At 39.5% G+C, this 26,037-nt stretch overlaps 2 protein-coding genes and 1 long non-coding RNA gene across 3 annotated transcripts; 2 read left to right on the forward strand and 1 right to left on the reverse strand.

The window, feature by feature from the left end:
* The first annotated feature begins 9,463 nt into the window (after window positions 1–9,463).
* Window positions 9,464–13,132, forward strand: perp (p53 apoptosis effector related to pmp22). Its single transcript, XM_020921169.2, has 3 exons — window positions 9,464–9,843; window positions 11,338–11,478; window positions 12,199–13,132. Exons 1-3 carry the CDS (start codon window positions 9,639–9,641, stop codon window positions 12,408–12,410), a joined length of 558 nt encoding a protein of 185 aa, XP_020776828.1. The 5' UTR covers window positions 9,464–9,638; the 3' UTR covers window positions 12,411–13,132.
* A 1,087-nt stretch (window positions 13,133–14,219) lies between these two features.
* LOC129411536 (uncharacterized) lies at window positions 14,220–14,977 on the reverse strand. Its single transcript, XR_008633342.1, has 3 exons — window positions 14,847–14,977; window positions 14,526–14,556; window positions 14,220–14,343 (listed from the first exon to the last, which is right to left on the reverse strand). It is a non-coding gene; the product is annotated as an uncharacterized LOC129411536 (long non-coding RNA).
* Window positions 14,978–15,134: 157 nt separating this feature from the next.
* Window positions 15,135–25,979, forward strand: tnfaip3 (tumor necrosis factor, alpha-induced protein 3). Its single transcript, XM_020921522.2, has 9 exons — window positions 15,135–15,350; window positions 16,524–16,905; window positions 20,427–20,617; window positions 20,730–20,871; window positions 21,142–21,312; window positions 21,667–21,847; window positions 21,924–22,897; window positions 22,983–23,188; window positions 23,330–25,979. Exons 2-9 carry the CDS (start codon window positions 16,599–16,601, stop codon window positions 23,609–23,611), a joined length of 2,454 nt encoding a protein of 817 aa, XP_020777181.1. The 5' UTR covers window positions 15,135–15,350; window positions 16,524–16,598; the 3' UTR covers window positions 23,612–25,979.
* The last annotated feature ends 58 nt before the right edge of the window (window positions 25,980–26,037 follow it).

Consider the following 26,037-nt stretch of genomic DNA (forward strand, 5'->3'; position numbering starts at 1 on the left):
AGACTCTTTCTTGACATGACATGTTCACAAACACACATGATCAGTGAATTCAGTTTGTTTTTTCAGCACTATAGGTCTGGTCACACATGGTAAAAGATGTTGGTCCAAACTCTTGTCACTGTCAGTATAGAGACTCATACAAGATGACAAAAAGCAAATATTTGATTTAATGAGTTATCATAAAGATAAAGGGAAAAACTGTTCTGATGTGGGTGCTCGTTCTGACTTATTGTGTGAACTCGTGTGGTTCTGTCAATTAGATGATAGTTTGTAATGGGAAGTGACTGGTCGATTCTCTCTTATCTGTCGTGCTCATGTATTTGTGAGCAGTGAGACTGGACAACAGTTAATAGAATATTTAGCACGACTCATGTTCTACCCACAATGAACACTGGTTGGTGCAGTCATGTGCCTGCACTAAGCCCTGCCTCACGCGCACCTCTGCAGGTGTATGCAGGGGCTGAGGCTCTGTATGGTTGCATTGACATTTTTGCTGATAATTACCTCCACCAAGGAGGTTATGTTTTTGCCGGCGTTTGTCTGTTTGTTTGTTTGTTTGTCTGTTAGCAACATAACTCAAAAAGTTATGGACCAATTTTGATTAAATTTTCAGGATTTGTTGGAAATGTGAAAAGGAGGAACTGATTTAATTTTGGGGGTGATCTGGAAGAAATCCTGGTTTCTGGATCACTTTGAAATTTTAGTTAACATTGTGGTAAATGAGGCCAAAAATTTTGTTTCTCAATATCTCGGATAATTATTGACCAAACCCCATGAAATTTGACTCAGGGATGGACAATGGGATCCTCCAAAGGCTGATCCGGATCTGATCCAGAAGACTGATTTTATCGCAATTTATATAAAAAATGGGGGTAGTCCTTGGCGGAGGTCTGCGCTCTCTGAGTGCTTTTCTAGTTGCATTTGTAAATATCACAGACTGAAGGCGTGTTTTAAATTACACAATGGTTGAACTTATGCTTATATATTTTTGATAAATTAAAGTTTAAACTGACAGAAAAAATGCCTTTCTTTTCAATTACTGAAAAATAAAAAAACATAAAAATAAATATTTATCAGAGATAGTATCCCACTAAACCTACCTTTTTTGTTTGTTTGTAAACTTGGTTTAATTTGATCATTTGATTCAAACATGTAGATACACAAGTGGTCACATAATTTGGTACATGTCTCATGAGTTCACATAGTTCTCAGGCTCCAGAACACTGGACACAGCTTTCATTCACAAACATACGCGAGCATTGAATTCAGCAGCAGTTTTTTCTACAGGTCTGTTCGCACATGATTAAGGACACAGACCCAAACTTTGTCACTTTCAATATAGAAACTCAGACATAACATTCTACAATTTATGATCATCAAAAACTTGAACAGGAAAGGATTTCACACATGAGTCAAACAGAGAGAAGGGTCTTAGAATTGAGTACCTTGAGGACATGTGTAAATACAGATTTTCAAATACAGTTCTTGTTTGATTTTCAAGAGCACATTACGTATATATTGCAAAAGAATATTGATATATTTGCTATTCTAATGTCTTTAAATTTTCTTACTTTTTTTTTTTTTTTTTAACTCTTTAGCACTTTTATTTATTGAAAATTGACATTTGCAAAACACACACAAAATCTTAAATGACATTTTATTTATCCCAAACATTATGTTATTTCAGCAAAATGCTATGCAATGTTGTTCAAAACTGATTGACTGATCTCCCAAAAGCAAGTTTTACCATCAAAATGTTCAAACTCTTGTCATCTGTTTTTCCGCAGCTCAGAAGCTTTAGTCCTGCTCTCATTGACCACAGAGAATCACTGGTTTGGTTCAGTCAGACACTGGGGTTTTCACTTTACATATGAATTTTGGACTGGAAATCTTAACTTTTTTGTCTAAAGCCTCTCCGTATAATGTTAATGTTAGTTGGTAATGTTAAATATAACTGATGACATTACCAACTACAAAGACGATTTAGCAATATTTGATCAAAAATATTTGCGCTGAAGAAAATTTAAAGAAGTTGGAATAATAAATATATCAACATGATTTTATTACTATAATATGTAAAGTGCTCTTGGAAAGACATTTACACATCTTACAGTGTGCATATGCAGACTCTAGATTCACATAGGTTGTGCTCTCTACAGAGACCCTTCTCCCTGTTTAACTCATGTGTGAAATCCTTTCCTGTTTGATTTTGGTGCTCACACATTCAATACACAAGTAGTATTGAAAAAACAAGCTGAATTCAATGCTTACATATGTTTGTGTATGAAAGCTGTGTCCAGTGTTCTGACAAAGAGCCTGAGAACTATGTGAACTCATGAGACATGTACCAAATGATGTGACCACTTGAATCAAATGATCAAACTAAACAAAGTTTCAAAAAATGTGCTAAATTATTGATTTTGATCAAATACTGCAAAATCTACACTGAAAAAAAAAAGGTTGGTGGATTTGCATAAAAAAGTTATGGAAAGCGGTTGCATGCAATAAAATAATGTTTAGGCTTTGAAACTTATTTCGATCCCCTGTACACATATTTTTCTCAGAACATGAATGTCACTTTTTCATGTTGATGAAATTTGATCAAATCATGCGGAATATGTATATTTATCTTATGTTACCATATCGTGAAATGTATACGTATAATGTATAATTTAATTTAATTGATCTAATTCTGTAAAATAATACAAAAACAGTCTTTAGTTTTCCACAGTTCTGTATTGTCTTAAACAGAATCAAACACACAAAGAGCACAAGTACAGAGACACACAGTTTGGAGCTGGACAGTGTGAAGATTTATTCCAGTGAAGACGCTCTGGTCTCTGCCTGTTGACACACGACTAACACGATTACATTATGATGATCTGCTCTGTTGTACATGTTTAAATACATTCAAAGTACCTATAATGGACCAGAACAGAATTACAAGAACATTAGAACTGTATCTGCAGAAACAAAACTCACCATGTGCTGCTTTTCTTCTTCTAAACGCAGTAACAGGGAGGGCATCTGGTATAAAGTTATCCTAGAGCCACATCACCCTGTAGAAACACGATGACTGTTTCAATAGGAAGTTCATTTTGAAAAATTTGTTTAAAATAATTTTAGTTGAGTTACTTACTTTGTTCATCTGTGGTCTGTGTTTTATTGGTTCTCAATCATCTTCCTTTTTCCTGAAGCATCAGCTATAACATTCATGAACTTCCCCACAGCTCCAGCCGAGCTCTGGACGTCACTCTGTGTTTGTAGACGACTCTGGAAGCAACACATTTAAATCTGAGTACAACTGTCACACTCCTGTAGATGGACAGTCAAAGACAATTTGTTTCTTGGAAACAGTCCTTACATTAACTCTAATTTCAAATAAAACACCACAAACATGTTTTAACGATGACGACATTCTAGGCCAGAGAAGCACATAAAATCTTTGAAAAGTCTCACCTCCAGATCAGCTCTCATAATCCTCCTGCTCCACACTGTGTGTCCTCTGCTCCTGTATCTCTCCTGTGTCCTGCGACATTTGAATTTTCCCTCCAAAAGTTTTGGGGAGGAGAATTCCAGAGGGAGGAGCCTCACCAGAGATAGTAATAATAAAGTCATGCTTCCTCAACCTGATTAAAACATGCAGATCTAACATCGGCCACAATCAAGTGACCTTTGTAAGATTTAAACATGCTGGAAGTCATGTTATTGTTGTCAAATTAGTTTTTGCAATTTGAGCAACCCCTCTCAGACCATTTTTTCAGTGTACTTTGAAATTGGTAATGTACTTAAATATTTTACACAATGCAATATAGACAGTTTTTAGACAAAAAGGCACAGCTTTTCCAGTCCAAAATTCATCTGTGTAAAGTGTGAATCCCATTGGCAAACTGCACAAACCAGTGATTCGCTGTGGTCACTGAGGGAAGGACTAAAGCTTCTGAACTGCTCTGTCAAATGAATGAAAGAGCGCAGAAAAGTACATGACGAGAGTTTAACATTTTGATTGTAAAACTTGCATTTGGGACATGATTGATCAGTTTTGAATGGAAAACAGCATTTTGCTGTGATTAAATTTTGTTGAAGAAAACAAAAATTCTGTTTAGGACTTAGTGCAGTTTGTTTTGCAAATGCCAGTTTTCAATAGATAAATGTGCCAAAACAACTGAAAAAATAAATAAATAAATAAAATAAGAAAAATATTGTAAAATGAATGCTTTACACACCTTAGAATTAGTGATTTCTTTTGTCATACAGGAGGGTTTGTTTAAATGTTTTACATGTTTTGGCTACTTCCTGTAGTCTTCCTCAAAATGTCATGTGATGGTGCAGTGACGTGTTTTGTAGGCTGCTTTACTTGGTTTTGCCAGGCTATAGGTTTACGTCCCCTACTGTCTGATGCCTTCTCCAGGACTGCATATGTCTGATAAGGTGTACGCTCCCTCATCACAATTTATGACTTAGACTTAGACACTTAGACAAACTTTATTGATCCACTAGGGAAATTATTTGGACACAGTAGCTCACACATCACAACATAATATAATAACTGAGGAAAAAAAAAACATAAATGTAATAATCAATTCTAAATAAGTACCAAAAAAGACAGAAAGAGACAGGTGTCAAATAACACATAATTATATAAATGTATATGTACAAGTCAATAAAATAGAAAGATAAGTAATAAAATATAAAATCCCAGCTTAATACAAGAGGTCATAGGAAGGCAGTGCAATAATGATATGATGATTGACAGGACATAGGGTTAGCCGTTACATCAGGGTGGTTCCTTGTTGTGCTTGTAAAGCACTTTGAACCTGGAAGCTGGAAAAGCGCTAAATAAAAATGTAACCATTTACCATTTATGGTACATAAGTGTAGTATTTACTACACATATAATATTTACTTAATTACTCACAGCAATGCAATTAATTATGACAATATTTTATATATTTTACTTAATTTATTTACATAAATATGACTTCTAACTTAAAAAAAAAAAAAAAAAAGAGTAACAATTACTCAGTAAATTCATGACTTACTTTAAAAGTGCTAGTGCAAATTGTGACGTGGTTGTGTGATTTTTCTAGTAAATCTTACAAGTTCCTTTTTTCAGTGTGATGTTCTTTTGTGTATTTGCTGCCAAATTTCTGGAAGTGTAGCAGGACGCTATGTTTAAAAGTTCTATTTGACCTGTGGGTGGTGCTAGAGGATTTCATATACATATACATAAGTGTTCTCTGCGCAGATATTATCTGATTATCTGCAAGTTAAACAATCGTTTTTTAACATCACTGGTTTTATACACCGGGAGACCTCTGTGAGAACTGTGAGGAAGCGCCGTCTGACCCCTGAAGTGGCTGCAAATTTTATCGAAGTTTTAAATAAAAATCCCCCAGTGGTTTTACCTGCCCCTTGCGATTTTATCACTGACCATTTTAACAGTAGACTACGGTCAGCTCTGGATCTGGTTGCTCCACTCAAAACTAAAAACATCAAAACTAAGCTAAAACCCCCATGGAGAAATGAAGAGCTGAAAAAATCCAAGAGAGTGCAGGAGGGCAGAACGTAGATGGAGAAAAAACAAAACTACAATAAACTATCAATTATTTAGTGATCAACAACGGACTTACAACAACGCAATAAGAAACACAAGAAACCATTACTTTTCTACATTAATAACCAATAACAAAAATAATCCAAAAGTTCTTTTTTCAACCATCGACAACATTTTAAACCCTGATTTTAGCACGTTTTACTTAACGCCCACTGACTCTCTCTGTGAGCAGTTTGCAGACCACTTCATGGGTAAGATAAACACTATCAGATGTGATATTTTATCTTGTCAAAGCTCTGTTTTTAGTACATCTGGGTGTTTGTCTAGACCAGAGGAAACACTGGACAGTTTTGTCCTGGTTAATGCTGAGATGCTTGACAAAGTTTTCTCCTCAGTGAGGCCCACCACATGTCTTTTAGATCCGATTCCTACCCCATTTTTAAGTCATTTTATGGATCTTTTAGGGATGAGCTTTTAACCATGATGAATTGCTCTCTTCAGACGGGGGTCTTTCCCTCTGCCTTCAAAACTGCAGTGGTGAGGACCCTGCTGAAGAAGAGCAATTTAGATTTTAATGATTTTAACAACTACCGACCAGTGTCTAACCTACCATTTTTAAGCAAAATTTTAAAATAACTTGTTTTTATTCAACTAAATTATTTTTTAGATGATCATAACATTTTGGAAAAATTTCAGTCTGGTTTTAGGGTGAACCACAGCACCGAGACCGCCTTGGCAAAGATTTTAAATGATTTTAGAATAAATTGTGATTCACAAAAGGTGACCGTGTTGGTTCTACTGGATCTGAGCACTGCCTTTGATACAGTAGACCACACTATTCTTTTAACTCGCCTAAAAGACCTCGGCCTCTCCGGTGCTGTTCACAGATGGTTCACATCCTACCTCACAGACAGAACATTTATGGTGAGTGTAGACACATGCTCCTCCAGGGTCCATAAAATCACATGTGGTGTGCCCCAGGGCTCCATTTTTGGCCCTGTGCTTTTTAATTTGTACATGCTCCCTCTTGGTGGTGTCATCAGGAGACATGGAATCAACTTCCACAGCTACGCAGATGATACGCAGCTTTACATCTCCATGTCTCCTGATGACACCAGACCAATGGATGCTCTTTTTAACTGCATTCTAGATATCAAATCCTGGATGGCAGAAAACTTTCTCCAGCTTAACCAGGACAAAACTGAGGTTTTAGTCATTGGTCCTGAGGCCCAGAGAGAGAAACTTTTACCCAAACTACAAACACAGTCTTTTAACCCTTCTCCACAAGTGAAAAACCTGGGCGTCATTATTGACTCTGAGCTGACTTTTATTCCACACATTAAGAACATTACAAAAATTGGTTTCTATCACTTAAAAAACATAGCCAGAGTCCGCCCCATTCTCTCTCTGGCCAACACCGAGACGCTGATGCATGCTTTTATCACCAGTCGAATAGACTACTGTAATGCCCTGCTCTCTGGTCTTCCCAAAAAGAGTATTTCAGGTTTACAATTACTACAAAATTCAGCAGCGCGTGTCCTGACGAGGACCAGAGGGCGGGACCACATTACACCGGTTTTAAAATCACTGCATTGGCTCCCTGTGAGTTTCAGGATCGATTTTAAAGTTCTTTTACTGGTTTTTAAATGTCTTAATGGTCTTGGGCCTTCTTATCTTTCAGAACTCCTTTTACCTTACGAACCCTCGCGGACCCTGCGCTCCTCCGGCAGCAGGCTCCTTGTCATTCCCAAAGTCAGGACACACACACTCACGGAGAGGCGTCTTTTCAGTACTGTGGCCCTCGTCTATGGAACTGCCTGCCGGAGGAGCTCAGGGCTGCAGAGAACGTTCATGTTTTTAAGAGCAGGCTCAAGACCCACCTTTTTAGCTTAGCTTTTGAATGAAATATCATATTTTTTACTTGTTTCTACTATACACATTTTAATTTATATTTATTTATTTTAGACTTATTTTTAGGATATGCAGTGTTTCCTCTGTAGGAGCCTCTGCATCAGGAGCAGAGGTCGGCTGTAGCTGTCGGGTCTGTCCCGTGGGCTCCTGGTGGAGAGTTGGAGCTTGGGCTTCATCTCTCCCCTGGCTCCTGTGGTGGTTCCTGGTGGTGGTGGACGTCTCTCTGCTCCTGATGTAGACGGCTCCTCTGATGATGCTTTCTCAACTGGTTCGCCTGTATTCAGCCTCACATTTTACTATGTGTCATTTTATGTATTTTAGCAGGTTAATGTGTGTGTGTGTGTGGGGGGGGGGGGGGGGGGGGGGTTGGGTGTTTGGGTGTCTGTGATGTTTGGTTGTGTCGAGTTGGGCAGCTGTGGGGGTTGGGTTAGTGGGTGGGTGGGTGGAAATGTGGGATTGTTTTTAATCTGTGTAAAGCACTTTGTGTTACATTTTTGTATGAAAAGTGCTTTATAAATAAAGTTTGATTGATTGATTGAATCTTGCTAGGTGAGAAGCACGCATAAAATGTAGGGTAAGGTAAGGAAAATAACCCCAAAATAAGTCTCCATCATTGAGCTATTAGTAAGAAAAATGATTTATTATCAGATCACACATATGGGAAGGTTGAAGGCCAGACATAAGAATGGCCTGAAGACCTTTTAAATAGGTGCTTATTGTAATAAATTGTAGGCTATTGTTTGATATAAAGTACATTTTGAGCATGTTACTTCCTCAGTAATCTTAACAGCACTTAGACCTTGAGTGTCACAGTGCATTTTTTCATATCTGTCCATGCCTCCATGTGAATTGTGTAATTTTACTTCTAAGTGCACACAGCAAAAGAGTTCATGTTATTTGTTTACATACATATGTAAGTACTGTATATTATCATTATAACTCTGTCAAGGTAAACTTTTCCTCAGGGTAGTACATAACTGTATGTTTGTGGGGACAAAGCTGATCATACATTAAAGGAGCACTATGTTTAGGTTTATGTTTCTCCATTTTCTGGAATAACATTTAAAAGTTACATAGCACACCTTTAAGAATAAATTATTCGAATCACTTGTGATTTGGCGAGAGGCCTGCCGTGTGTAGTTCACAATTAGTGAAGATTGTACTAAAGACAAGTATTCCATTAGTGCTGCAACTCACTAAACTCACAACTGCTACCAACCACTACTCCCACTATCACTACTACTACTACTACTACTACTACTACTACTACTACTAGTAGTACACACTGACACACTGAGCAATTTTGTTACATCATACATACATGACAACTATTAACTAACAGAAAAGTAAAACAGAATTAAATACTAAACTAATATTAAGAAAAGCAACTTACTAAAGGGAAAAATTATGATAATGGTTACCATTAAGTAAGTCCAAAAGTGCACTAAATGTAACTTTTCCGTTATTGTTTTGCTTAAAATATTCCACACAATGGAGTGAATTTAGTCTTCCTCCAAGCCGACTCACACTAAGAATGCTGACTTTTGTACATATAAAAGTTGAGTCCATTCCATGAAATAAAATCTCTACTGACAAGGTTACATAAGCCATGCACTTAAGACATTAATCTGTTCCTACTAATACCAACCTAAATGGCCAAAAGTGGAGCGAAGACAGTAGTTGGTCCTTACTAGTTAATATACTACTATTCTAACCTCTGTACACTTTAATTGCACAGGATTTGACTGCCACCTACTGGTCATTTGAAAAATACAATTCTTGACTTTTATCTTTGTGTTTCTTATCAGTTTATTGACTTGGGTGTCCATACATTGCTCCGATTCAGTTTATTGGCACTAATTAGGTGCGTGTGTCCAAAACCTCTAGCTAAACCAGGACGTTCACACTGCAGAATAGATTACCTTGTGTCTGTGTGAATGTAATATGACACATTTGGGGTTGGGCTTGCGTGACATACACCTCTCACTGTTTTCAGACGAGCGTTTCAGGTTCGGGTGGAGCTTGGCTTATCAGTTAGTCACGGACTTTTCCTCTGCGTAAATACGCACGGAGGGCTGTGAGCGGCAGACTACTTTCCAAACACTTATCCTCTGCTTGTTCTTGTTTCCTCGTCCTTTCAACTCCACATCAAGATCACCGAGACTCGAACATGTTTCGCTGTGGTATCGCCTATCCCAGATGCAGGTGGATCGTGCCCCTGCTGTTGGTCTTCGCCATTATTTTTGACATAATCGCCATTGCCGCTACGTCGGGATGGGTCGAGGACGAGGACGCGAAGTCTCACTACGCCAGTATGTGGGAACACTGCCGTGGAAGAAACAACGAGTGGAGCTGCAAGACGCTCATGGAGTACTGTAAGTTAGGCTACAGAATAGACTACAGCAGCCACTTATTACGTGATATACGGCCATTATTATTGACTTCATATGTCTGGTGTAAGGGCAGGAGTCACTGGATGTCTCTGAAGGGCGTAATATTTAACATACTTATGTGAAAGACGCGACCTCCAGCAGATCCCAAAAAGTACTAGTTACTGGGAGGTGGAGGCCTACTCACTGAACTTTGGCCTAACAATCACCATGTTGATCTCTCTTTATATTTTAGTTAGATATATTCCATTATATAGTTTTAGCTGGAAATTCCTACCATTAATTTTTAGGATCACAAAAGTAGGAGACCTTTCTGAAATAGCCTACGTGCCTTGGAAGTTCTCAAGTTGTATTTCATACCCCAGCAGACCCAAACAATTGCATTATTGTTGGCTTATCTCGGGTAGAGTAGTCTTGTATTCTGTCTAGTGAACACACATTTATGTGAATAATCTTTAGATTTCCAAAGCTGCAACACTCTTTAAAAGAATACTCACAAGTCGACCACAAACATTTGCATAATGGCCTATGATGGAAGAGACCATGTATTTTTGGCTCTTCACCAACTAAACATTTGGAGGCTGCTTCCTGTGCAACTGAGCAAATTCTTTTCCCATAAACGGCAATGGCAAGAATGAACATGTTTTTATTCAAGGCCATAGTGTGTGTAATTAGCTGAAAGATTAAACTAGACTCTAGAAGACTTATAACAAAAAATATTTAAAAAATAAATCAAATCACAGTTAACTGCCCCGTTTGAAATGTTTAAAATGCCTGAACCATTGTTTGAAAAAAGGGAGATGGTAATTTCAGTAGAATCATGTGCAAAGATAATCAAGATCTATGTGCATGATTCATTGCTACATTACTACGAATTTCTCTAGAAAACTGAGCAGTTGTTTTACAGTGGCATGTGTTTTGTTTGCCACAGAGAGACTGTAAACCAAGAACCAGTTGAACTAGTCAGGTGTGTATTAGGTTTGCTGGAGGCATGAGCAGGTGGAGAAACATGCACACACCTTAATGCAAGAAAATGTGAATTATTCATCTTGGGGACTGATCCAGTAACACACAGGGGTCTACCTTTGTCTTTGGTACTGTATCATCAAGGAAAGTGGGTTTATGTAGATTAGAATGCATATTTAGTTTAAGAATGCACATTCTAGCAGAGAAGTTACTATGTTCATCTTATTGGGCTTTAGTGTATGATCTAATTTAATGATTCTAAAACTGTTCCGGGAAGGCCTAACATTGTTTTATTTTGCATCTATACTATCTAGTTCTGATACTAGTTTTAGTGTCGTAGTAGTATTGTAGTATTAGTACATCATTTTTAATACTTTATATAACCCTCTTGTTTTCAGTATTGCAACAAGGTCCTGATTTGACAGCAATAGTAAAATAAATAGCAATACAAAGCAATATGATTAGGTAATATATTATTAATCAATGCATAATAATGTTGTGCCATTTCTTTAGCTTGGGCCCAGGCTGTAGCTGCTCTCATGGTGATTGGACTCATCATCCTCATCATAGCCTTCATCATCTCCTGCATTGCTCTGTGCAAAACTGTCAACACCAGCCTCCTGTACCTCATTGGAGTTCTGCTTATCATTGTTGGTATGTTTGGATGAACTTGCATGGAACATGAGGAACATCTTCTGCAAATTATTCAAGAAATTACAGTTGGTTGAACAACTCATAAGGTGTGGTAGTCTGAGAGTGGGGTTAAAGAGGTGAAGTCAGACCATTGTACTGTGGGTGCAAAAGGGGGGACAGTGTTTTTTGTGTGACATCACTATGGCAACTGCTGGGCAAGGGCAGATATGTGGCTGGATCAGCCACACACAGTTTCACTCACTCAATTAGACACATTCTGTTGACTACGATACCTGATATGTTATTTCTACAGTTCCAATTATTGTTGACATGAAAAACAGACTGAATTGGCCACTGGTGACTGATTCTTCAGAAATTTGTGTATTAACCATATTAAAATAAACATTATGCTTGCATACACAAGTCATTACATATTTTACTGCCCTACCTTTCATGAGAACGTGAATCATGTAATTGTCATTGGGCTAGCGACAAAATGCAAATTTCAACCACGCCTTTCTCAAGAAACACTGTTAAGTGTTAAGTCACTAACATCTGCACCCTGTGGGTGCAACTCTGACTCACCCAGATGTCAGCATGTCAATTTTTGAGCTCTTTGACCATTAATGGCCTTTGGCCTTAATGGTATTTTATTTGGCACACATAAGAAGGATGTTCTAAGCTATATGTCTGTAATTTACCGTACATACCCAGTCTAACTCCTGATTGTTTGTCCTACAGTGATTCTGCAGGTCATTGCTCTCATCATATACCCAGTTAGGTTCCAGGACCTGATCTTCGAAGGCCATTATTACTTCAACTGGGCCTATGGTTTCGGTTGGGGGGCCACTCTACTGTCCCTTGGCTGTGCCATCCTCTTCTGCTGCCTGCCTCGTTATGAAGATGAGCTGACCGGTCTGGCCAAGACCAAATACATCTACTCCTCTGAGTAAATGGCTCCAACATACTCCCTCTAAAACTTTATTCTGATGAGCTGGATGTTGTTGATCATTTGACATTTTGACACTGGACCATGTCACCAAAGATTGTGAAGTGTTTGGCTCTGCACTCACAGTGGAAATTCTGCATCAGAGAAGCAAAAAGGATGTAGACTGTGACAAAATGTCTTATCTCTTTTGTACAAATCTCTATATTTGGTTAAAACACTATTTTCTAAACAAACTAAAATATTCCATTTACTCTCATACATTCACAAGTGCACTTAAGCAAATGAATGTAATATGTTCTGTATCTCAGAAAGAATCCGAACTAAATAGAACTTTGCACAGGTTGCAAATAACCTAAATATGTTATAAAAGTAATAATTTGTAATTGTTGCTGTTGTCAAGTTGAGAAACAAAGCAATGGAGCACAGAATGATACTGGACTGTATATTTAGCTAAGAGATTTTCTTGTACTGTCTGAAAACAAGGGTTTAATTATTACTAAGGTTATGGTAATATGATGAGGATATAATTTCATGAATATTGTGACTTTATATTGCATTGTTAATGCCATATGTCTAAAGGGAGCAATATAAAATGTAACTCTAACACTTTTCTCAAACTTTTTTTAACACTAACTACATGTTTGGATGCTTGGGATTTATTTTTTAATACTTTGTCATGTTTTATAATGCAATAATAATGCTAATAAAAAATGTATGTATTCTTTAGCCTTGTGCTTGTTGACTCCCTAATATTTTGACACTGAATCAGCATTCATTCAATCTGAAACTATATACCGCTATACAGACTGCAGACTAGTTTGGTACCGACCATAATTACATTTATGTTCAGTCAGTACGTGAGTGCTTACTTCCTGGAGTTAAACTGTGTTGACATTTTCATTTTGCCCTAAACTGGTCAGTACATTTTCAATTTTTGATCTGAGTTCATCTTCTGTCAGTCATGTCTAATAAACAGAAATACTGTTCCAGCCTAAATTTGTGCACATTTAAAGGAAAATAAAGTTTAAAAAGTAAAAAAAAAAGTAGTAATTTTTAAGTAGAATTTAATGTTTATTCTACCTGCCCTAAATAAATCTCTGTTTGCCTCTGTCACTTATAGAAAACAACTCTGGCTATGCCTGTCAACTTTGGTTAAAAGTAGACTTGTCCTGAGTGAGAAATATACCGTTGTACAGTCTACATAAAGAGATTATGAGTCATGATTTATAAGCTGTAGCACACCCGAAGACACACCCAGAGACAGAGTACAGAGCATGTCCTGACAGCGCCCGGGTTAAAGAAGGAGCACAAAGAGAGAGACACGATCCAGTGGTGAGAAAAGATAATATGTGAATATGTGAAGAAGTGTGAGACAACGATTTAGTATGATTCACTTTTTCTAAGAACTCGTTTTCCATTGGCCTGTAGAAGCAGTTCCTTAGAAACTTTGTTGAATTATAGCGAATAATAGCAATAATCTAAAACTAACTAACTAACTAATTAAATAAATACATACATGCAAACATTCAAACATACAAACATACATGCATACATTGTTTAAGGCTACTGTACTGCGCTAATAGTGCCACGAGAGGGCAGTGCCAATCTGTAAATCTTTTGGTTAATTTTCGGTATTACTATTAGTTAAACATTAATAACATTTTATAAGCAGTTTTTCAGATTCTATTTTATAGCACACGCGTTATGCAGCGACATAAATTCAAAGTGCTCTGGATAGGTTTTGATTCAGTTTCCTAGTATTGTTGTGTATAATTATAACGCGCCATGCACTGTACACGACAAGACAGTCAGGGGTGTTTTTATTACTTCTGTAATATATATTTTTTGTCAGTATTTTAAATTAAATTTCCCGTGCCTTTGAACATACACTATTTGTGTGCATGGTACATGATGATACATACATGATACATGGTACACTAACACCACCAGCAGAGTGAACCACAGTGATATGTGAAACAAACAAACAAATAAATAAATAAATAAATAAACAAACAAATAAACAAACAAACAAATAAATAAATAGAGGTTAAAATGTGTTGCTGACGCTGCATGGTATGACAGAGCGGTGAGATCATTCTGTATGAATTGAATTACTCACGGAGTAGGTTTTTGTTTCCTTCTGTCGAAGCCTTTTGTTTATGTTGGAAAACAGGCAAGAAGAAAAAAAAATATATATTATTAAAAATAAATTTATTGTTTTATTGTAGATAGGATAGACAAAAGCCCATCCTGCAATTTGTGATTATTATTTAGGCCTATTTATTTATTTTTGCATCTCACATAGCCTATACAACATATTTATTCCAAATCATAGGTAGACTTGTCATTAATTTTCTATTTGAGTGGTAAAGAACACAAATGGCAGATTTTTGTTTAGCGCCAGTGGGAATTAATATTTAGAAATTGGGCGGACTCGCACCTTTTGTAGATTTGTTTTCTCATTTTCCTGACTCATGTTGCTGGGCTGATCTCATAGTAGTTCACGCTTTCTCTCTGAGACTGTCTCATGAAATGGGCAATGACGCGGCCTGTCTGTGTCCCTCAGTGACGCTCCTTTGTGCACAGTAGGTGGGATCATTGGTGGGATCATTGGTGGGATGTGCTGTTCAGTATCGAGTCAGACACACAGAGCGCCCCCTGGCGGCATATGACTGCGAGTCAGAAGAGAAAATGGGTGGACGGAAAGTCCCTGTGTGGAAATCCCCTTGACTGGGCTTTTTCCTTTTTTGCAACAAGCGGACGTACATACTCTTTTGAAAGGCTTCGCAAACTGCGAGGTCTCTGAATTAGCTGCGATAGTGAAGCAAACAGAGGCTTGGATGGCGCCGAGGACCGCAGCGGTGAGGCTGAGTGAAGTGGCTGAGAGAGGACTAGCCTGAGCATCCGGGAAGGCTTTGTTATTAGCCCGACAAATATTACACAGGTAAGACAGCCGTGCTGTGTGAGCTGCCTCTCCATGTGACTGCATTTCTGATCCCGGGGCTGACACACGGGCCACAACACAGCTGGGCCTCGGCTTCTAATCTGTTCGTGTTTCTGGGGACATGGAGGAAGCTTGAAGCCTGCTCACGACAGTGGCTTTGACAGCCATTGTTTACAAAGACGTCACTCGCAAAAGGATAAGGCGCTTTTAATCCACCAAAAAGGCCATCGGCTCCACTACACTAATTCCGAAACCGTGCAGTGGTGCACTCTTTAAACGTATATTGTTACAAATGTAGTTGTCATTGGAATTACGTAAGCCTTTAACGTCAGCAAAGTCTTGTGTTATTGTGTTTTTTGTGTGTAGCCAGCCAGGCTAAACCGCAGCCTCCACCAGTGCGCCACGGTCTGTCTGCCCAAGCAGCATCAACGTTCCTCTTGGGCATGACTGATCTCTGCCAACACGCTCAGTGTTATCCAGGTGTCTGTGGTGTGCAGTATGATGCCGCTCAGTAGCTCCTTTAGCATGGCCTAGCGCGGCTGTGTGCACCTGCTGCTGCTGCTGGAGTTATGGCCGTGCTTGGAACTTATAGCGCTGTTACAACAGTGTGCTCTAACTGGCAGCTGCCTGCCCCCGCCAAGTTACAAAGTCTACACAACTCTAGGCTTGTGTGTGCCGACCATCTCTACTACACTCTGTACAAATGTGCTGACACTATGCACGCTGTTTATGTCCTATTTATTACAATGTTAGTGCCTAATGGTTCTAGAACTCAGAAAAGAAAATCATTGTTAAAATAATCAACAAGAGGAGATTGTGTGTTGACATTGTGTACATCATAAAAGAACAAAGATTTGGGTGGTCATAAGAGGACCTACTGTAGAGCACAGTGAGTGACTTGTCTTTGTAGAGCGAATTTAAAGACCAAAAATCAGTGTTGATCATCTGAAATGAAACTGACGGCTACATTCCAGTCAGTTCATTAAAATCTCAGATGATTGTGTGTCTCAGATGATTGTGTGTCGGGTGCTTTCCAGAGCAAAGTGTAAATTAAAGTGAGTTACAGACTTAATCATTAAGGACAGGGGAAACTCCACAAAAAATTTCCCATTGGCCCCTTCTGTCACTTTCTACTATAAAAATAACAAATCCTCTCCTCTTCTTCCCATACAGTTTCCACATTGTTCTGTGTTGGGCCTCCTCCTCTTCCTCCCCTTCTTCCACCCACCTGGCCCCTCTTCACCCACCATGTCGCAAGGTCAGAACTTCCTCCCCAAATTTCTCTTTGTGTCCAATCTGCTGAAGGCCGTCAAGATTCGCCAGCGTGTCCCCAACGACGTGATCAAGCCTACAGCGAGTGGTGGTCTTATGCATCACCTGAGAGGCATGCACCGGTACACTCTAGAGATGATCGCCATGAACCACTTCCCCCAGGCCTTTAGGGAGGTGGTCCAAGCCGCCATCTTGGACAGGGCCATGCAGGCGTCGTTGGAGCAGGAGAAAAAGCTCAACTGGTGCCGTGAGGTTAAGAAGATGGTGCCACTCCGTACCAATGGTGAGAAAATGTCAACTAGTGCATTGGGTTAAGATAATCTATTGTGCAACATTAATAATCACCAAATTTGGTCACTTCGTGGTTCAGTTCACATTGTCTTGTTAGAGTTATTGGTCTTTAGTATTATTCAAAGACATAATCAGCCATTTATGTTTTATTACTATTACTCTGTAAAAGTAACAGAAAATAATGAGAAGCAACCTCAGAGACATCTGAAGTCACCAAATACAGGAAGTTGTATTAGAGTCACAAGCTCTACATATTTCTTATTTCACAATTTTTCAACATTGTGAATTGTACATTGTATTGTCTAAATGCATGTTCATTCAGAATATTTATTTTTATTTTTATTGCTCACCAACAGAGAGTTTTGCTAAACAACCTCAAAAGCGATAGCGTCTGTATCTCTTTACTGCTTATCGCTTTGGCTGCATCAGTTAGAATTTTCTCAGACGAGCGAAAGAGCACATTTTCATGAGTCAGCCCAATCAGCATGGCTTGTGAGATGTATAAATTACTCACACATGGCATTACTGTAAGTGACAATAATTTGGGGACCCGGGTTCCGCTCTCAGATCTTCCAAACAAACCACCCAGTTTTTACTCAGCCACCTTTGTATTGCTAAGTCATGTTTTCTGATGCGTGAACTCAGGAACAAGACAGACAAACAATTAGAGTTGATTTTAGGTTTGTTCTGGGAAATTCTCAGTCGTCACTTTAGGGCTTTCATTGACAGTTTATGTTTCCACAACCTTCGATCTGCTGCTTAACGGGGCATGCCCCTCTGTTTCTGTGTAGGTGAGTGCGTGGAGGTTAGGTCACTTTATAACATTTGAAATGGGTTTGAAGTTCTGCTTGAATTCTTTGGCTTACTTTTCCTGTGGAATTATTATACACTTCTAATGTAAAAGACTAAATTAACCCTGTTTAAAGTAATTTGTTTATTGGACCATGAGATAATAAATATACTGGTGTACATTCAGGGTCATTTTTTCAGAAGCTGTTCAATAAGCAATGGTGTAAAATAGAAAAAGGAAGCAGAAGTAATCAAGGACAGAACTTCATTTTCAATGAGGCATTGTAATTTGTGCTGTGAATTATAGTACTAGCATTTTTTTAAATAGAAAGGAAAAAAGAAAAATAATGGAATAGAAACCTGCTGGAAATGGTTATGACCACATTTACTGTAACTTAATAATCCTAGTTCCTCTTTAGAAGACCCCTAACTGACTAACAGGTCTGCTTTGTACTGCCAGTAACCAACTTTGAATTTCCTGACATGTGACTGTGATGTTAAAAAACAGCATCAACATCATCTCCAAAAGGACTGCGACTTTGGGCAGAGGACAACACACAAGCACACATGTTGAGTTTACATCCTTATTGGGGACAATATATTGACTCATTCATTTCCTGGAGACTGATGTTAACCATATCCATGTATGCTACTTGCCTGACCTTAACCTAATCATAAGCTCTTCCAGCTCACATACTGGACTTTAAATCATGTTGTTTATCTAATAATATTGCATTTACATCATGGGGACCTAACTTTTGTCCCCATAAGACACACACGCACACGCACACACACACACATACACGCACAGGGCTGACTGATGGCTGCTGAGTCACTGGAACAGACACACACATCAACACAGACTGATACAGACCAGAGAGGACTCAAATTGTGCACATTTGGGACATCGCTCTGTCTTCTTCCAAAAACACCCTGGTATATCACAGCTATCAGAAACTCTGAACCCCACATGACCTCTGAAATCAACAAACTAATAAAACACGTACAAAATTAAACACTCTTCTTTTCTGCCTGAGTAGTAGCACTTTATTGAAATTCAGTGCATCCTCTGTTTTAAATGTCTAGGATACATCCATGGGTTTTTCCCAAACTGCATCCCATGTGCGTCATGTGTCCCCAACAGACTAGATGTATTAGACAACAATGACCCACTGACTGTACAAAGCCACCAACAAACAGCTGATCACTCTACACAAAGATTCCCTGCTTTTTTCACAAACTAGAGAATACACAAGTCATGCACTAGCAGTATCACATGTTACAGACCGGACACCTGCCTATGGGGGCTGGTCATTATAGGTCAAAAGCAGCCCAGTAATGCAGAAATGTGGATTATGTATCTCACCTGTAAACTTAACTGGAGAAAAATGACTGCTTCCTACACTGGCAATGTTATCTGGAAGCTCGCCACAGAGGAAGTATCTATATTTAGACTATTGAGACTGTCTTTCATCTGTAGTTTTCAGCAGAGTCAAAAATAAGTGTATTGTTCTGCTGTGATTGTGTAGTTGTGTGCTCTGTGCTTTTGAGGATGCCTTTTCTCACTTGAGAGCTGCTCATTTTGATGTTGTTGTTGACGTGATGCAAGAGTGTTGAAATGCAACTACATCTAGGTAGTGTGAAATGGAGCAGATTTTGTGTATCCACCCTTGCACTAGGATGTACCATGACACCAGTGAAAACAAGCAAATCACTTAATACAGCGGTCCCCTACAGGCAACACCATTGTTAGGACTGGCTATCACATGACAAAATGACTAATTTAATGGAGTCAGTCTGTTCCCAGCTAAGTTGTAGCTTGAGCTTTTGTAACTGTGAATGGAATTGCAACCTCGGAAACAAGTAGGAGAAGTGAAGGAATCCTTAATCTGTAGTAAATGTTCTGCTCTTCAGTTTAACATTAATGAACTAGAAGTGTCTGTTCATAACATAACTGCATCTTCTAAATCTGCTTCTCCTTTTGTCCTGTGTCATCATCAAAAACAACCCACATGTCTGTCTCATTTTGTCATCAGCAATTTATGTATTACTCTTTTCAAACAGATCAGAGTACAAATTTTTACTTAAAATGTTGTCAAATAAAAGCTAAGGGATGTTTAATAAAAAGTTGCATGCATGGGGAGATGCCAAGGGAGTCATTTGGTGAAATTAGTCACAATTTAGCATGCATCAATCGCCGTCAACCACTGGTAACATTTGTTCAAAAATAACATTCCACCCGGTCCAAGCCCTGCCCCTGTGGAAAGTCCAGGAGCAGTTGAGTAGCATTGATGAGCAGGATCAGAGAAGAGGAACAGTCACACACAAAAGGCAGAAGTAAGTGCAGGGAAATTCCTGTGTTTAGAGCAGCAGCTACAACAGGGTATTTCAGACTATGTTCATAAACATGGCTCCTGTTTCACAATAACAAAAAGGCCAATCTTTGCAACAGCTGACACAATTCAATGTACCTACATATATTGTGCAATTCATAGTTGCACAGAAATGTCTCTTTTGTTTTATTGCCCAAAAGTAATAGTAATAGCTCTTTATCTGCACCAGAATTATGTTAGCTATGCTCCTCTTAGCTAGACATAAGAAGTGGCAGCAGCCTGGAAATCCCCATGCATGGCTATCTGTTATGTGCAGTATACACACATATGTATTAGCGGTATGAGTTAAGTATCTTGTTAATTAAAATGTTACTGTTTTCTCTATCCACAGGGGATGGGAACTGCTTACTTCATGCTGCCTCTCAATACATGCTGGGTGTTCAGGACACAGACCTCGTGCTCCGAAAAGCCCTCCATAGTGTCTTGAAAGAGACTGACACTGGCATTTTCAAAGCTCGCTTTCAGGCAGAGCTCCTTCAGTCCCAGGAGTTTACCCAGACTGGGCTAAGATACACCACCATGGTACGAAGGACTGTAACACTCCTTTACACCATCCTCTAAAATGACCTCTGATTTAATGTAATTATTTATGCAGAATTTGTCATTGTTAACATTATTTCTGCATTTGTTTCAGAACTGGGAGGAAGAATGGGAAAAGATTGTCAAGATGGCATCACCCGTTTCTACTAGCAACGGCCTTCAGTTTGACTCTCTGGAAGACATTCACATCTTCATCCTCTCTAACATCCTTCGCAGACCTATCATCGTCATTGCAGGTGTTTTTTCTTTCATCTGCATCAGTAGTCAGAGTCTTACCCTCATATATATATATAATATATATATATATATATATATATATATATATATATATATATATATTATATATATATATATATATATATATATATATATATATATATATATATACCCACATAACAATTTTAATTTACACCTGCAAGAATAATGAATTCACTCTCTTCCCTCACAATAATCCACAGGTTCCATTGTATTCCAGTATCTTCAGACTTGTCACCTTTGTGTTACAGACCAGGTGGTGAGGAGTATGAAGTCAGGTTCCTCTATCTCACCACTCAATGTGGGTGGAATATATCTTCCACTGCATTGGCCACCTGCTGAATGCTACAAGTATCCCATAGTACTCGGCTATGACTCTCAGCACTTTGCTCCCCTCATCACCATCAAAGACAGTGGTCCAGGTAGGAAAAAACATATATTGAAGTTGTAGCATTTTAAATGAGGTGGATGCTATGAACATTGTCTCAGTTTTTTGTGTATTATCTGGATAAAAATAATCAGGTTCTAGCATAGTACAGGATGAAAAATGAATGGAATTAAATGCAAAAGTGCAAAAATATCAAATTATACCCTAATAGTATTTCACAGAAAATATCTGTTCTTTTTATAAACTCTTTTAGCAGACTTTTTACAGTTTTCCTATGGTTGACAATACAGCATATCGTCAGATCAACAATTTTGATATTATCTTTTTGATGATATATTGCCTACATGTAGTCTTTGTGTAAAACTGTTTTGTGTTCTTAAATTGACAGAGATTAGAGCTGTGCCACTGATCAACCCAGGCAGAGGAGGATTTGAGGAACTCAAGGTTCACTTTCTGATGGAGAAGGAACAGCAACAGAAGGAAAGACTTCTCAAAGATTACCTGCTCCTAATAGAGATCCCTGTAATTGGCCTGGGATATGATGCTACTCGCATCATTAATGCAGCACGGTACTTAAACATGTTGTCTGCTTTAATACTGCTTTATAGCCATTCTTTTAAACACATTTATAAATCTTTGTCCCAGGCTGGATGAGGGCAACCTTCCTGAGGACATGAACTTGATGGAAGACTATCTGCAGCTGGTCAACCATGAGTACCAGCGTTGGCAAGAAGACAAAGAACAAGCCTGGGCTGCCCAGCCACAACGTCCACCACCTTTCTCTGTTTCTCAGCTGTCTCTCATTGAAATCCGGTGTGCCACTCCACGCTGCACCTTCTATGTCTCTGTGGACACGCAGCCCCATTGCCACGAGTGCTTTGAGAAACGGCAGGCTACAGGCGGAGGGGCCAGAATAGAGGGGGTGGTGCAAGCCAAGGGTGGAGGTATACAAGGTTCAGAAAATGAGGTGAGCTCCAGAGGAGCCAGAAGCAGCAGTCCACCGTCTTCCTCCTCTGGGAGAGGGGTGGTGCTGTCCAGCCCTCGCTCAGCCCCGCCCACAGCCCCCAGCCTCAGCCTGTACAGTGAAACCCACGCCATGAAATGTAAAACGCCAGGCTGCCTGTTCACCCTGAGTGTGGAGCATGACGGACTATGTGAGCGCTGCTTCAACTCCAGGCAGAACCATGCTCCCCCTGCAGTAGGAACAGCAGCTGCAGGACTTCCTTGCTCTAATGGGGGGCCTATAGCCCCACACTCGGCCCAGGGCCCTGGCTGGACTCAGTGGGGAGGTCGTGAGACCGAAGCGGAGCGCTGCAGCATGTGTAGACAGGAGGCATTCAGGATATTCAATGGCCTGTGCCCTCCTTGCATGCAGAGACAACAGGCTCCAGAGAGAGGGGAGCCACAGCAGAACAACTCAAGGACTGAGGCCTCCTCTTCAGCGTGGAGTCAAGCCAGGGATGCGGAGCGGCCATGCCTCACCCTTACTCCGGGACACACGTCAGCCTGGCAGACCCCTTTGGCCAGGCCATGTAAGAGATCAGGCTGCCAATTCTTTGGAACGCCTGAGAAGTTGGGCTTCTGCACTATTTGCTACGTAGACTATCAAACTAACCACCGTAAGTAAATTTCAATTTGTGTTCTTACTACAACAATTTAATAGATATTTAAATGAACTCAGTATCTTTTTGTTGTTGTGTCAAGATCTGACTCCGCCCCCTGCCCCTGTACAAAGCCGGCATGGTTTGGAGGCAGGTTTCCAGAATGCGTCTCGCTGTCGTGGCCCTGGCTGCGGGGCAGTTGGGAAGGCCATGCTTGAGGGCTACTGCGACAAGTGCTACGTCAAAGAGCAGAGCGCCCGGCTCAACCAAGCGGCGCATCGCACACCCCACTCTCCTCCTCTCGTCGTGGTAAGAACCAGCTTGTCATATACAATACTAGTTAATTTCAAATTATTATGAATTGCAACCAAAAAAAATCATATATAAAAAAATTATAAAAACAAAACATATCTAAAATATTTTCTTTGTGTTTCTGTTTTTTCTCAAAAGCGTGACCGTGCTACTAAGCCAAGATCCTCACAGCAATCTCAGACGCAGACGCAGACACAGTGCCGTAGGAGTGGCTGCAGTAACGTGTCCCCGGGGTGCACAGACCTCTGTCCGGAGTGTCACACACGCGGCCAGGGCCGAGAGGGGGGTAGACGGGCGCAGGCGCCCAAGGAAAAGTCCAAGCAGCGATGCCGGACACAGGGCTGTGACCACTACGCTAACCAAGAGAAACAGGGCTACTGCAACGAGTGTGACCACTTTAAACAGATTTATCGTGGCTGATCACATAAGCAACAATGATGACACATCGCTAGCACGCTAGAGCCGCACTTATGCCAGTCAATGCACCTCTGATACTAACTAACCAACTCACTAGCTAGTGACTTACTAGTAACCTTATGGCCTAAAATCCACCCCCCATGTAGAATGTGAAGAAAGCGTGTATGTACATGGGGAGGAGGTGAGTGTGTGTGTGTTAACATTAGACATGGCCTCCAGAATACCTCTTTGTGCAATTATCATCTGATGTGCCGTGTGCATGCACACGACGAGAGGTGTGGCTACATGTCAGCAACTGACTTTAGTGTACAATATGTATTTAGAGGTACGTAGTACATCGTGCCGGACAAAATGATTGTATGTTGACATAACAAGAAGCATCTGACATTGCTTTCTAGACCACAGCCAAGGATTTATACCCCAGTTTGATTGTTGTCTGTCCTAATACATCTGTGTATCTGTCTGCCTGTCTGTCTAGCATTGCTCTGGAGAGCGAGGGATGCAGCTTTGGATGCCCAGAAACAGACTAATGGAGAGAGGAAAGCAGGAGGGAACTGGGCTTGAACTTTCTTTTCAATGAAGGGCTTGAAAGAATTCAAATGACAATTGACATTGTTGGCTCAGCTACTCCATTTTAGTTTGAAAAGTTCCAAAATACTAATGCCAAAAATACTCTTGTAAAATTAACAAATACAATATTTTTCTTCCAATTGACAAGCAATGATAGTATTAGTTTATATTTTGACAAAAAATCTACTATTGTTATTTCATAGATTTTTGTGATAAAAATGTTTTTACTTGATAAGGAACAAAACATAAGACCACAAGTCTTTGAAATGTGCAAGACAGACAGGGCAGGCCCCTGCTAGTTTTGGTGCTACATGTACAGAACTCCAAGCCTCTTCATTGTAGCCAATATGCTGATGGACACAGTGGAGACAAGACTCATCTTTCTATTCCGCCTATACTTCCTCTTATTTCCCTTTTCCTCTAAAACTAATCTGTTGCCTTGGTCCTTGTTTTCTTGTTTACTGACCACTCGAGCACTTAGAAACACATTTATACATATTATGCACAAACAAGGCTCTCACTACTGGACACTGCAACCGCCACCCACTACACACGACACATTTATATAAACACAGCTCTTTGAGATTGTATGCGCCCCACCTTAGCCAGAGGTGATGTAAGCAAACTTAATCTCTTTGCTCCACCCACTGGATGTGCCAAGGCGACACTTTTGAAATTTCAGACAGCAATCCCATTGTCTGCTTTATCTGAATGTGTTTGTGCTGCTTTATTGCAGCACATTATTGGGGCTGATCCTCGATAAGTTTTGCCTTTAAGTAGTAATTCAACCTTCATGGACCAGAGGGGCCTGATCAGTGATCCTGGATCAGTGCCCCCGCTTATCAAATGCTTTGTGAATATGGATCTCGGTCCATACTCTTGGACCTTTAACACGTTGCCTCATCTCTAATATACATACATTCACATTGCACATGTGTGCAGCTAGGAGACAACTGACATTTCTTATTTTCTTCTGACATTTTAGCATTTTTATTGTAATGTGTTTCAAAAGACATGTGCCATCAGTCATAATTGTTGTTACCTCCTTAAAAACAAACAGCCTGGCCTATTCTACACTAACTAGAGAAGCTTAGGTTGACATCGCTAATATAACTACTGTCTCTACGTCCTTGGATGATTGCCAAAAAATAATAATACAAAACTCCAATGGACACTTTGATGAATAAGAAATACTACTACTGAGAACCTTGCCACCCACAAATTCAGTTGTTTTGTTTAAAGATTTTACTTTTTACTGCTGTAGGCAGATGTCCATCTGAGGCTCTAGTTACACAAGTGTAGACAGCTTAGGCCTTCTTCTGCCTTCTCATTTATCTGTATCTGAAGCTGTCGGGCCAGCCCATGTTCTTGTGGCCTGTACGTAGAACTCTGTGTGCTTTAATCACCTCTAGGTAAACCTTAATCAATTAAAGGCCAATTGGTGGTCAGCTCACCAGATGCCCAAGGCTCTTTGGGTTCAGGGCTCTGACTGAATTTGACTGGGAGGGGATCAAATAAGTTGCACATGACTTGTCTAAGCTGCTGAGGCATTTAGGAATGGTACTCTGACTTGCTTAGGGACATTCCAATAGTAGGAGAAGCATCCGCAGAAAAACAGAAGGTGTAACAAAACATGCAAACCGTGTGGAAGTTTTCTTTGTGTGATTTTTTGACAATAGGGTATTGTATGAAAAAAGGCTGGTTTTATTTGTTAAGTATTTATTCATATCAAGATCTGTATTGTGTGATTCAATTATTTATATGTTGTCCTGAAATGAATTATTTTTATTAAGAAATCTAATATCAGTCTAATGTGATTCTTTCTTGCTTTGAGCTATGTATTACATAATTAATACAAA

The sequence above is a fragment of the Boleophthalmus pectinirostris genome, unplaced genomic scaffold (genome assembly GCF_026225935.1).
Source record: "Boleophthalmus pectinirostris isolate CB_2022bp ecotype Guang Dong unplaced genomic scaffold, ASM2622593v1 HiC_scaffold_5, whole genome shotgun sequence".
Lineage (NCBI taxonomy): Eukaryota > Metazoa > Chordata > Actinopteri > Gobiiformes > Gobiidae > Boleophthalmus > Boleophthalmus pectinirostris.